Genomic DNA, 17,919 nt, shown 5'->3' on the forward strand with positions numbered 1-17,919 from the left:
TATAAACTTTGTTTTGTTGTGAATCGGATTGGCTGTCAGCAGCAGCCAGCAGTAGAAGCAAATATCTTACGACTTATTGTTTGGTTCGTTTCATTTATAGAGGTCAGGGAAACTTTGCCACTATCGTAACTTATTGAAAGTTTTGTAAAATGTAGTAAATTAGTGCCTTATAATCCTCAAGAATGTTCCATAAAAACGTACATCCTGATATGCGATATGTTTAAAAGTTCAAGCGAAAAAGGATAAAATTTGCATTTAGTAACTAATGTAATTAAAAGAAAAAAAACAGACATTTTCAAAGCTTCATCTTCAATTTCTTCCCTACCATTTTACGTGTTTCACAAAAAGTAGGTACAATGTGAAATGCATACCCACGATATCTGTTGCCTAAATGCAAATTTCATGTTAATCCTTCAACACAAAGTCCTCTAGGCTCTTTTTACCTTCATCTCCCACTACCAGATGATGTAGGTCAACATCGTAAAACAAAGTTGACAACCTACTCAGTCAAACCAAGCCAGAGTATGGAAATCGTCATTTCCAAAACTGCAACTGTCGAAAACTGTTTCCATTCATGAATAATTTCATGGAATATTTATGCCTGGAAAACAAAAAAAACAAATGTTATGACTATGAATTATTTATCTTATCATCTGCTGACCAATGGTGGTTTCAAACGATATGAGTTCGCTTATGTTTCACTAAGAGTTATGAATTGCATCTATTTAATTGTTTCAGATTTTATAATACAAAAAAAGTTTCAAGACAGAATATGAATAATAGGGTGACAGCAATATGCATTTTGCAGAATGGCCCAAAAAACTGATCTGTATAAAATTTCAGCTCAATCGGACTTGATTTAGGATTGCCTCAAACCGCTCATTGCCACCCTAGTGTGAACATACATAACTGAAATTTGAATTCAAAGATTCAGTTAACAGTAAAGTTCAATCAAAATTGAAAAAAAGTTTTCTTAATGCCTTCAATAAAAACCAAAGGTTTCAAATTTTCAATTCCGATCGGAGCTAACTAAAGCTATGGTCATTTAGTATTCGGACACTTTATTTCGGTGATGGCTACGTTACTAGAGCTCGGATATGCAAAATTTTAGTAGCGTTGAGTTGGTTATGAAAAGGACTATCTTGCCTATTTTTTTTTCAGATTTTTAGAATAACGTGTGGTTGAGATATTTACGGTGCAAAAAGACATGGTAAAAATAATTTTGCACAATCGCCTCGGAAATTCTTCATTTGTCGACTTGAAAACTCATGACAATGACAACTAATGACAATTCAAACTGTTGATTTTTTCTGATTTTCTTTTGGCCCCAAATGGTTTGAATTAAACTAAAAACAGATCTAAAAAATTTCAAATTGATTCAAATTTCAACAGAGTAGGGGAGATAATGGCATAACGAGCACCCAGGGCATAATCAGCACTCCTTTTTCTACAAAAGTACGTATTTTCTTAAACAAATTTTCATGAGGATTTGTTTCAAACTACCTATAGTATTCATTTTTCACCAAAAAATAAATACCCTTTTGCATTCTTTACAGAAATATTAAATAATAACCAGCTAGGTTCGCAAGTGACGAAAATATTATAACTTTTGAGCCCCACCAAATAAGCTTTTAAGACCTTTAAATCATCTTGATCTGAATTGTATGTACTGCAACATGATTTACACATTATTTTACAATTTTCACCATCATAAAATTTTTGATTTTTCACTTTAATCAATTTTATAACGCGTTTTTACTTAAATTTGTTGACCTGGGGCGAACAGAGCACTTTTAATCAGGGCAGGATGAGCGTTTTCTGCCGTATATTTAATCTAATCTGAATTCAACTCGATGAAGTCAACTGAATAATAGAACTACAGCTTGACTTGTTTCAGGACATCTTGTGCCTCTCCGGGGCCCATGTATTAACATTCTACTAGGAGACAACCTGGCGTATGAACATTATACTGGTCGAGTGTCGAGGTCTATCGGAATGAAGGGAATGGTTCTCCCGCGGCCCCGGAGAGGCGCAAGATGTGGATTCAAGTCCTACCGGGAGACAAGGCGAATTTTTTTCGCATGTTTTTGACATAAATTTTCATCTTAGCTAGTCCCTGAAATTTCAACTTACACAGTTGGATTCGTTTCTCTACAAAAAAGTTTCGCTGACTGAATGTTTGAATCAAGACCCATCTCTGGGTCGCAGTTTAAAAATTATTCGGAATTTTCATTCAGATCGACTAGTTAAATTATGAATAAATAATTGAAAAAAGAATTCAAACAGAAAATCCAAGATTTAAATTCAAATAAGAGATTTCTGGTTCAGGATTCTTTTATAAAATGCCTTTTTGGTTAATAATTATTGGGAATTTTGGTGTGCAATTTAGATTCAAAAATTGATTTCAAATAAGAAAAATTTTAAATTTTTATTCAGTTTAAAATGCAGAATTCAGAATCGGAATTAAAATTCACAACAGCCCAAAAAACACACCACACTGCACTATGGGTCAGGTCCATACAAAGAGTTGTAAAAAAATATTATTTGATGTTTTGGACTCTTTGGTAAATTTTGAATAATTATTTAAATTAATTTTATATAAATTCATACAAAAATTGTTTTAAAACAACTTTTAAAGTTCTTTTAAAAGCCGTTTATTGAACTAATCGATAGGTAAATGATAAATATTATAAATTTTTTTTTTAACAAATCAGCAAAAACTTTGCTGAATTTATACTCATTAATGGGTAAACATTACCTATTTGCATGATATTTTCAGCTTTATTTGACTATAACTCTAAAAACGGTACTTTAGAAACCTGGAAACTCTTTTATTATATTTTTATGACCTTGAACTAGAACTTGAAAATGAAAAGAATATACGGCAATGCGGAACTTTTTTGGCAAAGCTTTAATGTTTATGACTTTTGAAAAAATTGTTTATTTACTAATATTTATCATAATTCATTTTAGTGTGTAAAAACTTTGAATGGTTCAATTAAAAGCTTTTTATATAAGCTTTCATATGGTGTACTTCAAATTTAAGAAAAAATATTTCCCATAGAAATATATGTAATTTAATTTTTTTTCCTTCATCATATATATTTTTCAATTTTTCAAAGTCTGATGTCTGTAGTGCTATTAGTATCCAAGATAATGAGTTGAAAAACTGGGGATATCTTAGTCAAATATTAAGTTCAACCAGTAAAAATAAAGAAGCCATCCGATTAAGTTCAGTTTTTGACTTTTTGCCGCCTCAAACCCTATAGTGCACAGGTGAAAACCATCTTTTTTAAAATAAGATCTGAATTCTAAATAATCTAAAATTTAATTTTATTCATAGAGTATTAATAATGAAATGAATTATTAAAGATAATTAGGTGTTGATAAAATAAACTTGAACTTAATCTAGAGCTTCAGAAAAAATTAAGATGGAAATATATTTTATTGGTTTGTTGTTTAACATAATTTATACTGTAGATATTTCAAAAAGAAAGATTTTAACTAAAATTTGAATGTATCGAGTTTTAAGAGTTGAAAAAAAAATTAGATTTGAACCTCATACTTTTACTTTTGTTCCATAATAATGGATAAATTTTCACCAAAGTTTTTCTTTCAAATGAAGCCTTCAAGATCCCTCATTTATATTTTAAGGCTTCAAAATTTTAAGAATTATTTTCGAAAGTAATAATTTTAAATGAATAACTATTATTATTTTTTCTAAAAGCCATTAATCTGAGTCTATAATTCTTTTCATATTTTCCTATCTATTTCCTGTTACCTTCAAAAAGTTATAATCTAGACCTAAGCAAACAATTGTAAACATCAATTGTAAACAGCCGCAAGGTATGAGCCGTTTAAAATAAAGAAATAACAAAAAAAACTATTATTATAAAAGAACTTGAACCCAAATAATGAGATACTCTTAGTATTTTTTTTAATCTATTCTTCCAACGGCCCTGACCACAACAATACATTTATTGAAGAATGAGTTTTGAAATCAAACATTTGAGAGATTTAAAGAATAGTTTGAAAAACTTAAGAGAATTAGACTTACAAAATTTCTTTTTATGTTCATTTCGCAAAAGTGAAGAACAATTAATTGATCAATATAATCAATACCGAAACAAAAAAAGAAGGAATTTCGAATTTGAAATGAACCAAATTATGAAACGTTACAGAATACATTGTGAAAATAACTGCATTTATTTTGAACAAATTGTACATTCAAAAAAAATTAATGGATTTATCAAGTAACTCGTTTGTAAGAATATGAAAAGTAAAATACGGGAAATAATTCATATGAAAATGGACAAAGATTGTAAAAAAGTATTAATAAAAATACAAACTACAAATCAACATTTACCAACAAAGAAAATCGCAACAAACAAGGTGAACCCAGTGATTCGAATGCGAACAAAACAATAAGTCTTTCAAGAAATCAGAACTCAGATTGAGAAAGATATCACATGTAGAATTTAGATTAAGATTTCAGATCCCGATTCAGATTTCAGATACAAAATTCCGATTCGCAGTTCACAACCAAATTTCAGATTTATGAAGATTTTGCAGTTCAGTTTTTCTTAAATTCTACAGTTTTGCAGTCTTGAATTTTGCATTTCCCAATCCAATCTCCAATCGTTACTATAACCAAACTAAAACCAAAATTCTTTGACAATTTTTTTTCATTATTCTGTGAAATTATAGTTTTTATTGGATATCGACAGCTCTTGCTCATCATCTTATTACGAGATTCATGACAAATAAATGTTTCTTTCATCGTTTAAAGGAAAAAAAACCAGGGCTTAGATAGATTTATTTATTTTTTAAACCACGAGCTATAAATAAAGACAGCGGTTTCGGAAAAAAATTACCTTGGAAAATTTCCGGTTTTGAGAAAGAAAAATTAGCGAATGATATTTACGATTAAAAAGACGACAAAAAATAACCTTTCTGAAAAAAAATATTTTAAAATGACCACCAAAACTGAGTTTAATTTAGTGATCTTACCAATCTCGGCTGATATTGGCTGTTAAATTTGTTATATTATGTGTTATTCTTTTGATTTTTCCTTTTTTTTTCCTTTTTTTCCTTTTTTTTTATAGATACCGTGAAAGCAACAATGGCCGCGCACTTTCAACATTAATCTTTATTTTCTCCGGAATTGAACACGAAAATTTCTATGTTTCGCATTTTCTGATACCTACGCTAGGTATCTTTCACTTGCCGTACTAGAAATAAATTTATTCTGCTTCTTGAGGTCATAAAAAAATCAAAACAAACATCGTTTTTGTCGGATGCCATTTTTTCTGTAGTCCTCAACAAGTAAGCTAAGTGGGTCCCTTTTTGATCGTAAGTTATTTGTAGATTTACAATGAATCATTTATGAAGAAAAGTGAACAGTTTGAAGATTGTGTGGCGGAAAAAATGACAATTTTGTTGGGATTTTTGAATGTTTCTATCGCCGCGCACGGAAAGTCTTCTAGTATTTATCAGCAGTTAAACGTAGAAAAGTTCTTCGAGAAGTTCACAAAGGTTACATAAGATTAACAGACAGGCTTTCCAATCTATATTTTCCATCATATAACGGACTTAAAAAAAACCCGTTTTAGAAACAATATCACAAGAAACGATTATCTAATGAAAATTGCTACAAACTTGAGGTTAGATAGCAATTCGGACTTGTTTAGTTTTAGTTGGTCAGTTTTGTCGTAGATTTTTAAGACAGCTCGCCGAATGTGTGATGATTTATCCAAATCGAGACCGAAAACATTGTTCCAAAATATCTTCCGGCAAAATAATGCTTTGTAAAAATGGCGTCTCATACTAATTCAGCATCAGACTAGTTTCACAAACAATGGAGACAAATCGGTGTTTGATGTATGAATCATAAAAATCCTTACCTATGAATATGCCTGAGAGCCATGTAAACAACTGTTTCAATACCTTATATACTGTTAAATCCTAATTAAAAAATGCGCGTCCATTGGTACACTTGTGAGCGGCGATTGGAACAAGCACCATATGCGTATGCGGCCATTGGCACACCGGCACTTTTTACAAATTCCCGTTTTTTGTGGCGATGCAATGAAAAATTTCTCGCTTTTAAATTTTTCCCTTAAAGTACGTAAGTTTAACTGCGTGTCAGTGCCTATCTTTTAAGAATCGCACAAAAAAATTATATTTGTACGGCACATAGAACATTCATCATAGTTTAAATGCGCGGCCATTGGTGCCTTCACGGTATTTGTAGTTATAAAAATAAATGATCTTATGTTCACACGAACTACTGATTATCTGCAGTGTTATTTCAAATGGACCGCATTATAAAATTTCGAACCCACATTGGCCCGTACGCTCAAAAGGTTGCTCACCCCTGTTCTAAATGATTAATGTATGAAAAGAGCAATCAAATGTTTGAAACCAAACATAAGACTTTAAGCAGAACATTGTTGTTCTCAAAGAAAAGGGTTAACGATAAATGAGTAAGAAAGCACTTAAATCGAAATTAAGTCACAAGTTCCCGAATCAACATAACATTAATGCTTTTTGAGATACTCGAACGGATACAGTAAGCCATTTAACGTGCCAAATCCAAGTCGTTAACTTAGAGCACTTGTACACCCCTTCTAGCTGCAGCCAGAACCAAGGCCAAACGACGAAATAAACTTGGTCTCTAATTATGAAACTTTTGCCACTTCTTCAGTTACTTGCATACGGATGTCCTAGTTAGGAGTTTTCCTTCAACACAATAATGACAGCCCAGCCAGGACCCCTTCTAAGGAGAGAAAAAAGGCCCTGGGCACGATAAAAAGATCGACAATAACCGGCGATAATTAAGCGTGCTTCGGTCGGGAACGTGATTATCCTTTTTCGTTGAGAAGGCAATGGTAAATAAGGACTTTGTCGTGACGAAAACAAAGTTCGCTGTCATCCTGCGACCAACTTTTTCATGGCTCTCCGCACCCCCTAAGAGAAGAAAACAAATTTGGGCTTCAAGTGTTTCGTTTTGGTGACTTGACTTAAAGAATCTTTATGCCATTCTCTGATTCTTTTTTTTAAATTTTAATATTTTAAGCTATTGGAAAAAAGAGGCTCAAGAAAAAAAACATCAGGTTTTTCCAGTCATAATTATGAAAACTTAATTTTCGAAAATATCAGATCTAAAAGCACTCGTAAGTAGATTGAACCGTCTTCGTACAAAATCAAAATCAACGATGGTGGCAACTTTCCGGTAAGCGGTAATAAAGCAAATTGAAATCTGTTTCCTGTTTTCGACGTTCCCTACTTTTGGGCGTCTTCAGCAGGATCTGCCTTCAGCAAATTTAGGGAGACATGTCACAGCGATCTAAAATTGGTCCTCGAAAATAGAGCTTCATAAGTTATCAAGGATGCCAAGGATATTGAAAGTTTATTAAATTTTCTTGGAAAAGCCTGAAGGCATGACTGATATTGATTCTGCTGGTTTCAAATTTGACAACCAAAACAGTTTATCTCACAAGTGGGGAATTATTGTAGCAAAATTTTTGGAACTCATGTTGATTCTTGCTTGAATGAAATCTATCCACAGGTACGGAAATCACTCAATTCAAACAGGGAAATTTTTGACAAATGAGGTGCCTTTATGGTTCCGGCTAGTTTTCCACCTTTATTCAGATGAATAAAAGGTCTCTTAAACTAGGGTGGTTTTAATTTGGCGATAGTGAAATTCTTTTTCAAATTCAGCAAAAATCCAAACAAAAATAAAACAAAAATTTCGAATATAATATTTGAATCTGAATTCTGATTCAGATTTATTTCCCCTAAAAACATAAATTTAAGTCAGCTTAAGCTTACACATATTTTCAATGAAACCACCTACTTCATGCAATAATTTACGACCCACCGACGAAAGTCCTTTTCGGATTTTCTTCCGTAAAAATTTTCCGGGTTGTTCATTGAGCATCAGCCTTGTCGGAATGTATAGCACAAGCCATAGAAAATAAACTGGAGCCGGTAAGCACCATCTGGTTTGGCCAGTAACTGTTGCTCTTTGGTGGGTGGACGTGAATGGATTTTTTATGTTTTGTGTTCACGTCTCCCAAGCACCTTGTATAGGGGGTACCCGCAACAAGAAAGGAAAAAGTTGCAAATATTGAATCAACAGCTTGAATTTGTTGATGGAAAATCAGTACTGAAGAAGATCTTCCGAAGCCTTTGTTGAGGCCATTAACTCATTTTTGTTTTCATTCGAATAAACTTTTTTTACAGATTTTTTAATTTGGAGTTGAATATTTCATTATATTAAGCATTGAAGCTGAATTCAGATTTCTTGAATTTACAATATTTATTGTTCAACCTAATGAATTGATGAATTCATAAATCAATGTAAAAACAGAGCAGGCTTATATCGTCCAAAACTATCATTCATCAGGGAAAGAGATTCATAATTCATGAAATTTGAATTTTGCTTTCCAGTCATAAATATTCAACGTTGTGATTCATAAATAGAAACATTTTTTGGGAGTTTGCAGCGTCAAAAACTGGAGATTCGCAAATCTTGGCCTGATTTTGCTCTTCCTTGTCAACATGATTGTTTTTAAGCAGCCCTGTCATTTGTGAGTGGATGAGAAAAGGTAGAAAAAACCCTGAAGGACTATGTTTATGAGGTAACATTAAATTATCATTTGGGAAACAGATAAAATTGGTGTGCATTTGACATTTTACTCCACCTGTTCCACGAAACGTAATTGAAGGAACCAACTGATCTTGAATTTTTGAAAAAAATGTTATGGTATACTCCAGTTTTCAAAAAAATTTTGATAGTGGCTAATTTTTTCCAAACCTCGATAAACGAAACGAACCAAATAAAATGTTCTGACGACGAAATCTCTTTACCCAAATTTTGTCATGTGCAACTCTTGAAATTGTTTGCGATATGATGAAAATTACTTGAGGAAAATTCAAATTCGTGAGAACAACTTTTTTTTATTTTCTTGAAAAACTAGAATTTTACAGTGTTGACTGATTTTATCTACGTTCGATTTCTGACTGACAATCTACAATCTGAGTCTTATTATGGTTTTTTTTATTCTAAGGCCAAAAGTACAAGAGGACATCTAGAGACAAAAGTGTGAAATTTCACATTACACTTTATGAGAACCCTTTTAGCCAACATCGACCCATTTCGAATGCAATACACTTTTTCATCCTTCCCCAGAGTTTTGCACTGACCTGTCATACATGAACGACGATATCATATAAAATTTGAATTTTGAAATGACGGTGAAATGGTTATATACAGTCGACTTCTTCTCCCATTTATAGACCTGATACTCAACACTAAAAATCAATCAAGACTGTTACGAAGTTTTGCTTTGATGATTCTCACATCGATTCTGTGTGCCTACCGACCTTTGACCATCGAGTTCTGGTTTGCTACCAAATTTGAAAAAAAATATGAACCGATAAAAAACAACAACCGTCAAAGTCATACACGCAAAGAAAATTTTACCAATAGTCGGAAAAATATTAAAAAGTTTTAAAATAATTAAATTATGATAAAAAGCGAAGAGTAAATTAGGCCTCATTTTAAATGTAATGGAATGCTATTCTGGATGAAAAATATAAAGAACAGAAAAATAAACATAACAACAGGTAAAATAATTTAAAATAGAATCACCAGAGCGAGTTAAGAAGACAGCTTAGTGCCAGAAAAATATTCAAGCGAATTGTGAGTAGAGCTTGTTATAGACGAAAAAGTACCGAAAATCGAGTTGAGAGGACAGCTTGGTGATGAAGCGGGTTTGGAGAACAACTTGACACCTATAAGCGAGATGAGATGACAGTTCGGTAATCAAGTGGGTTAAGTGAACAGCTTAATATAAATTAAAAGAAAAAAAACGAGTTGAGAGGACAGCTTGGTAATCAAGCAGGTTGAGAGGACAGAAATGAAAAAAAAAATCACCGGTAAGTGAGTTGAAAGGACGGCTTGATGATCAAGCGGGTTGAAAAGTCAACTTGGTATAAATGAAAAAGCACCTATAAGCAAGTTGAGAGGACAGCTTGGTGATCAAGCTGGTTGAGAGGACAGCTTGAAATAAATGAAAAATAAATCACCCATGTGCGAGTTGAGAGGACAGCTTGGTGATCAAGCGGGTTGAGAGGACAGCTTGACAGAAATGGAAAAAAAAATCACTGATAAGCTAGTTGAGAGGACAATTTGGGGATTAAGCGGGTTGAGAGAACAGCTTAGTACAAATTTAAAAAAAAAAATCACCAATTATTGAGTTGAGAGGACAGCTTGGTGATCAAGCGGGTTGAGATAACACATAACATAAATGAAAAAAATCACTGATTGACGAGCTGAGAAGACAGCTTGGTGATCAAGCGGGTTGAGAGGACAGCTGGACGGAAATGAAAATAAAATGATCGACATACGAATTGAGACGACAGCTTGAGGATCAAGTGGGTTGAAAGGACACTTGACAGAAACTTTTAAAAAAAAACACCAAAAAGCGAATTGAGATCAAGTGCTTGGTGATCAAACAGGTTGAGAGGACAGCTGTAATGATAAATAAAAAATCATCGAAAAGCGAGTTGATCAAGCGGGTTCAGAGAACAGCTTGATATAAATTTAAAAAAAATATCACCGAAAAGCGAGTGGAGAGGACAGCTTGACGTAAATGAAAAAAAATCCCCGATAACCGAGTTGAGAGGACGGCTTGGTGATCAAACGGGTTGTGAGGACAGTTTGACATAAATGAAGGAATAATCACCGATAAGCGAGTTGAGAGGGCAGCTTGGTCATCAAGTGGGTTGAGAGAACCGCATGATATATATTAAAAAGCACCAACAAGCGAGTTTAAAGGACAGCTTGGTGATCAAGTGGGTAGAGGACAGCTTGATGAATTAAAAAAAACACCCAAAAGCAAGTTGAGAGAACTGCTTGGTGATCAGGGGAGTTGAGAGGACAGATTGACCAAAATGGAAAAAAAATCACCGATAAGCGAGTTGAGGGGACAGCAAGGTGATCAAGCGAGCAGAGAGGACAGCTTTATATAAATTTAAAAAAAAATCACCGATGTGCTAGTTGAGAGGGCAGCTTGGTGGTCCAGCGGGTTGAGAGAAAGCTTGATATAAGTTTTAAAAAATTACCAATAAGCTAGTTGAGAGGACAGCTTGGTGATCAAGCGAATTGAGAGGACAGCTTGATGTAAATGAAAAAATCACCAATTAACGAGCTGAGAAAACAGTTTGGACAGGACAGAGGACAGTTTGACGCAAATGATAAAAAATCACCAATAAGTGAGTTGAGAGGACATCTTGAAGATCAAGCGAGTTGAGAGGACAGCTTGATATAATTGAAAAAAAAATCATCAATAAGCAAGTTGAGAGGACAGCTAGGTGATCTAGCGGGTTGAGAGAACAGCTTGATATAAATGAAAAATATTACCGATGAGCGAGTTGGAAGGACAGCCTGATGATCGGGCGGGTTTAGAGGTCAGCTTGACAGAAATGGAAAAAAACCATCAATAAGTGAGTTGAGAGGACAGCTTGGAGATCAAGTTGGTCGAGAGGACAGCTTGATAGAAATGAAAAAAAACCATCGATAAGCGAGTTTAGCGGACAGCTTGATTTAAATGGAAAAAAAAATCACCGATATGCGAGTTGAGAGGACAGCCTAAAAAAAATTTAAAATAAATTACCGATAAGCGAGTTGAGAGGACAGCTTGATATAACTAAATGAAAAAATCACCGATAAGCGAGTTGAGAGAACAGCTTGATATGAATTTTAAACAAATTACAGATAAGCGAGTTGAGAGGGAAGTTTGATATAAATTTAAAAAAATCAAAACAAACAGAATTTCAAACTCCGTGTAGGGTGAAGTCTCAAATTGCCTCAAAACTGTCAAAAAAATAAAATTACTCAATCTGCAGTCAAAGTCAATTCATTAGCAGAATTCGCAGTCAGCTTGAAATTCTTCATCAGCAGACATCTTAATCTGCTTCAACAGGTACTCCCACGGCGAAAGAACTGAAGTCTCAACCTACTGTTACAATTAATTCGCAAGCAGAAGTCCCAATCTCCTTGAGCAGTCTCTGATAAGCAGAAGTATGAAACCACTGATAGCAGAAGTCTCAATTCACTTCAAAATTATAAGCATATGCAGCAGTCGCAATCCGTTAATATCATCAGCAGTAGTTTTAATCGACCTCGATAGTTACATCCTGCATAAGTCTCAATCCACTTTAAAACATTCATCATATGGAGGAGTATCAATCCATTTAAAACAGTTATTTCACAGTGAATGAAGTCTCAATCAGATGAAATCACTTTTAACATCAGCAGAAAACACAATCTTCTTTAACAGTAAAAGTCTTAATTCGTTTATACATCAGTAGCAGAAGTCTCAAGTCACTGTCACACTGTGATAGTGTAACAGTTTGTCATAAGTAGAAGTCTCAATCAGCTGAAAAATCTTAAGGAAGGTTAGCGTGGCATCTAAGCACTCCTAATCTACTGAAACGATTATTCGATCAACAAAAATCTCAGTCCGATGTAGCATTTATTTATTACATAAATAATTTTAAGTAATTTTAAACAATATTCAATCTTAAATTAAATGAGAATTTGACATTTTGTTGGAAGAACTGCTATCTCTAGAAAAAAAATGCAAATTTCTGTTATTAAGTCATGTGTTCAGTAGTTGTGTTATTTCCATGAAAAATGTGAAAAATTTTGTATAATTTTGTTTTAAATTTTAAAACAAAATTATAGAAAAAGTACCATCTTTAAGAGGCGCGAAACTGACCAATAACTCTTAATTCACCGGTGCTGATAGGATTTTTCCTTCCCATTTCCGAGATATTACCAAAAACACAATTTCCTCAAACGATGGAAGATATTCTTTATCGGCCCAGCCATATCTCGAAATAGTGTCAAGAGTATGATGCTCTCAAGAAGTCTGCTTAGCTTCATCGCATCATCACGTCTCGTAGAAAGCAGCAGTAGCTGTGAAAATGTCCCCAGAAAAAGGGCTTTCTCGAAGACGATAAATAAATTATTCATCTGCTATGTGTTGTATAGGCGAGGCCGAATGCGCTAGGGATGGCTTCCTTCAGCTTTTTAGGGGGACGTTTTAGCCTCTAGTTAACATATAGTGTTCCGGAGATATAGAAGATGATCGAAATGTGACAAAAATCTTCTTTCCGCACCGGTGAAACAGGTGTGCAAGGCTATTTATGTTTCTTCACACTTACATATGTGTCTTCTGAGCCTGTCAATATGTGGAAAATGTAAGCCTCCTGTAGAATGAAGCGGTTGAAGAAATTCTGATTTTTGGCTTTCTTTCAACGGAATTTTAAATCGAGAAACTTTATCAAAAAGAATTTTCGATGAATTCCTAAGTCGGTTTAAAAACACGTTCAACTTTCCCAGATGCCAAGATTTTTTTGTTCCGAGAAGACAAATCAAGGTCGTTCCCGGGAAAAGAACATCCCAAACCACTGGCAGCATCACAACCAAACCAATGCAAATGGCTTAGTGGCTCCAGAGAGTAGATATGTTCCAAGAAAATCCCTTCCAACAGTCTTCAAAGCAAAAGGTGACACCAGCAGAGTGTTGAACGAAACACTGTCTTTATGGCCTGAAGAAACAGATAGGTATCGTATTTTGGGGACGACGAAACAACAGCAAAATATTAGCGCTGTTTATTTGTTTTTTTTTTCTAAGAGATGGTGTTGAGCCGATCTGATGAGATGGTTTGTATCCAATAAAGGTGACTCTTTCGAAGGACGATGAAAACCAACATGATGGAAGATTTTCAAGGTTGATAATCGGATTAGCCGGCTTTTCCGGAAGACTGGAAGTGAACAACAGCTATACGTGAGGGCAAATGCTCTTTGGTCGAAGTGCCTCTTGATGGCGGATTTTCAGCACGTTTTGAATTCTTTGGCGTCTCAAAATGGATAAATGTAGTATTAGGAATAAGAGGATTTTTGACAAGATATAGGTATACAATCATTTTTGTGCTTAAATTTAAAATCAATGCACAAACTTCTCATATTTAAACTACACTTAAAATTTAAAATTTTAATAAATTTCCCTTCTCTCTTTTTTTTTCAGATCTAACCTCATCAACTGCGACCTTATTAGCGGGATATTATGCGACTACACTTATGTCTACTTTTTCCATAATTTATGTCTTTTCATCTTTCAGGTTACATAAATATTAGCACAAGAAGCACGAATTAAAATATTTGTCTGGGTACAAGGCAGAACCAAATTTTCAGATCACACATTTTTCATGGTTTATTGTTTGTTGGTGTGATATTATTCAAACGAGACGACTTAGTAGAAAGCAAAAAGACTGCATCGAATATTAGGAAGTAAAAAAAAGTGAAAGGAAATTTATTCCTCCAAAGTGATTTCAAACGTATGTGAATTGTGTCACCTGTGAGAAACACCATCAGCCAAATTGTAGGAGCAGGGAGGCTAGAAAGTAGCTTTCTTCCATTATTTACAAACCACCGAGAGCAGAAGAAGAAGTGGAAGCAAACAGGTACCGCGCACCGATGAAGTAACCACACGACAATCCGGGGCAGCCTCTTAAGTTTTTTTTTCGGCTAGTGGTATGTTGAAATAAGTAAAGTGCTTTGAAGGAAACGAAAATTTTGCCGCTGAAGGAGCGGAACAACAGAAGCAATCATGGCGGAAGCGGAAGGAGGGTCGGAGCAGGATGATGTTTCATTTCTGCGGACGGTAAGTTTTTCACGGGGTTTTTGGGAATCAGTTCCATACCGAGAGAGAGAAAAAAAAAAGTTCACCGTCACTTGATCATCAAAACATGCCGAACAATAATGAACTTTTACGAAAGAAGAAAAGCTCATTTGGAATAATTTTGTGGGAACAAAACAACAAAGGAAGAAAATGAAATAATCAAAAAACTTTGAACTAAGCTAAATCTCTGTAAATATAAAAGATCAAAGTAAGAAAACATTCAAAAATTCCATCTTATTTACAGTCATATGTCACGTTTGAAATTTTTTTCTCATTTCTGTCTCATTTTTATCTTATTTAAAATCATTTTTTTCTCAAATTTTGGACTATTTTTAAATAAAAGAAAAATAAAAAAATATAACATTTTTTTGGATTTTTGTCACCTTCAGAATGACAAAAAAATCATTATCATTAAAGAATATATTTTGCTATTTTTTTTTCTTTTTGCCAAATTTGATAACTCAATCTATTTTGAATATTTTCACAACTTTTAGAGTTTTAAAAGTTTTGTCAATTCCGAAAATATTGAAAATTTCGGAAAGATGGACCATTTTGACCATTTTAACAACAATGATCTTTTGAAATATCTAAAAAAATAGTGACTATTAGACAATGTTAAAAATTTTCAAATTAAAAAAAATAAGATCCTTCTATATTTATGTAATTTCCATCATTTTTTTAACAGTATTTTTGTTGTAATCATTTGTCGTTTAAGTAATTTTTGAAAATCATATTGACAGAGAAACTTTTTTGTATTTTTCGTCATCTTTATTCCTTTTATATAAATAACAAATATCTAAAAAAAAAAACAAATCAAAAAAATTACAAAAATTACAAGAATGACAAAAAATAAAAAAAAAAATGACAAAAATGACAAAAATGATAAAAATAAAGAAAATGACAAAAATAACATAAACAACATAAATCAATTGAATGACAAAAATGACTAACAAAAATGACGAAAATGACAAAAATGGCAAAAATGGCAAAAATGAAAAAAATGACACAAATGACACAAATGACAAAAATGACAAAATGGCAAAAATGACAAAAATGACAAAAATGACATAAATGACAAAAAATGACAAAAATGACGAAAATGACAAAAATGACAAAAATGACAAAAATGACAAAAATGACAAAAATGACAAAAATGACAAAAATGACGAAAATGACAAAAATGATAAAAATGACAAAAATGAAAAAAATGACGAAAATGACAAAAATGACAAAAATGACAAAAATGAAAAACACAACAAAAACCACAAAAATGACAAAAATGAAAAACACAACAAAAACCACAAAAATGACAAAAATTACAAAAATACTTAAAATGACAAAAATGGCAAAAATGACAGAAATGACAAAAATGACAAAAATGACAAAATGGCAAAAATGACAAAAACGAAAAAATTGACAAAAATGACAAAAATGACAAAAATGACAAAAATGACAAAAATTACAAAAATGACAAAAATGACAAAAAATGACAAAAATGACAAAAATGCAGGGTGGCCAGCGAGTTTCCATTTTTAAATTCCCGGTTTCCCGAATGAAATTTTATGGTTTTCCTCGTTTTAAAATGCGCGAATAAATATGTCCATTTGACCAAAACAGAAGATATGTTTATGCAAGTTGAATGTAAAAGAGTGAGAGGACTTTGTAATACGGGAAAAAAATCTAGGTGTCCGAACCTTAACCGAAAATTTTTACTTTCTTTTCAGTCTTTCATACCATCTTCGTTTTTTATAAGAGAAACTGCTATATTTTCATTATTCGCATAGATAAATCATAGTTTTGATATGATGCCATATAATACTTTTAAAATTTCAAGTTGAAATTCAAAATTTTTCTATTGAAAACTACTGACTGACATTCTGATATTTTTTTCTTCTAAAGCTCTTAAAACAGATTCAGATGAACCTTATTCATGATAAGCTATCTGATATTTTATTTCGGTTCTCATATTGAATACTGAATCAATTGGATACCTTTAACATTTTTATTAGAATGTGCTGAGTTCTAGATTATTTGTCCTATCTCAAAAATGCATGTTTTTATTCGATTTTTTTACGTAATGTTAACAAGAATCACACAAAAACTTGTTCTCGTGTTACATCTTCCGTCTTCTGTGCATTTATCAATAAACCGAATAAAATGGTGGCATCTTTTTACTTGGGTTTTCCCGCATGGGACAATTCCCAATTTTCAAAAGTTAAAATTGAGCTAAATATTAAAACAAAATTGAAATTGAAAACAGCCGAAAATAAGTAATAACGTCAAGTCACGTAAAAAAAATCTCATTGTTCAATCTATTTAAAAACTACCATTTATCATCAGATTTTTGTAAAAAAAGCTTTTCAGTAAATTTGTAGACCGAGGTAAGACTTCATGGCTGAATAACTGAATTCATATCTCTCGTTTAACGTTCTATTAAAATTAAATTTAAATAATCATAATAATTTAAATAATAATAAAAATTGAATAATCCGATATTTTAGTCGGACTCTTCAAAATAACTCCCCCAGTGTGTGATTGATGTGTTTGATGATGTGTTTGATAGATTTCTGCTAATTTTTCCAAGTTTCTTTTCAGAATAACGTGTTTTTCTGAAAAAAAAATTAGCTCCTTATGCCGATTCGAACTTCATCAATTCTGGACTAGTGTACAATTCGCTAAGAAAGTGCACAATGGTAAAAATCTTAAATAAATTAAAGCTATAAAAATTAACTACCAAGACTTAACGTATTAAATCTTCACAGTTGTGAAACTTTTATTTAATTTAAAAACATTTTGATATTCTCTGCAATGCACAATATGCTTGAGCAAAGAAATTAGCTAAGTTTGTGGTCGAGACATCTCGATTTTTCAAATATTCTCGACTTCTCCCGGCATTTTACTCATTTATATAAAATCCCGACATTTTCATGCTCCTCCCAAATAATTAACAATCCTGGAATAAAGGATTATAGATTTTAAATTTTCTGAGAGAAAGTTCTGTCATGATGAAATAAGTATATGTTAGGATTTCATAGTATTTAGTAATCCATAAATTTTTTTCCCGGTTTTGATTTGAAATTCCCGGTTTTTTCCCGGTTTTCCCGGTCTCATTTTAAATTCCCGGTATTTTCCCGGTTTTCCCGGTTTTCCCGGTTCGC

At 32.8% G+C, this 17,919-nt stretch overlaps 1 protein-coding gene across 30 annotated transcripts in view; it reads left to right on the forward strand.

Annotated features, from left to right (window-relative positions):
• The window catches only part of LOC129746673 (ryanodine receptor), a 146,039-nt gene that overhangs the window by 38,331 nt on the left and 89,789 nt on the right, over window positions 1-17,919 (forward strand). For all 30 annotated transcript variants that reach the window (XM_055740499.1, XM_055740498.1, XM_055740501.1 and 27 more), the window contains exon 2: window positions 14,202-14,743. In XM_055740499.1, the coding sequence (XP_055596474.1) occupies window positions 14,690-14,743 (54 nt within the window). In that variant the 5' untranslated portion in view covers window positions 14,202-14,689. The remainder of the gene's footprint in view (window positions 1-14,201; window positions 14,744-17,919) is intronic.

Source organism: Uranotaenia lowii, chromosome 2, assembly GCF_029784155.1.
Source record: "Uranotaenia lowii strain MFRU-FL chromosome 2, ASM2978415v1, whole genome shotgun sequence".
Taxonomy (NCBI): domain Eukaryota; kingdom Metazoa; phylum Arthropoda; class Insecta; order Diptera; family Culicidae; genus Uranotaenia; species Uranotaenia lowii.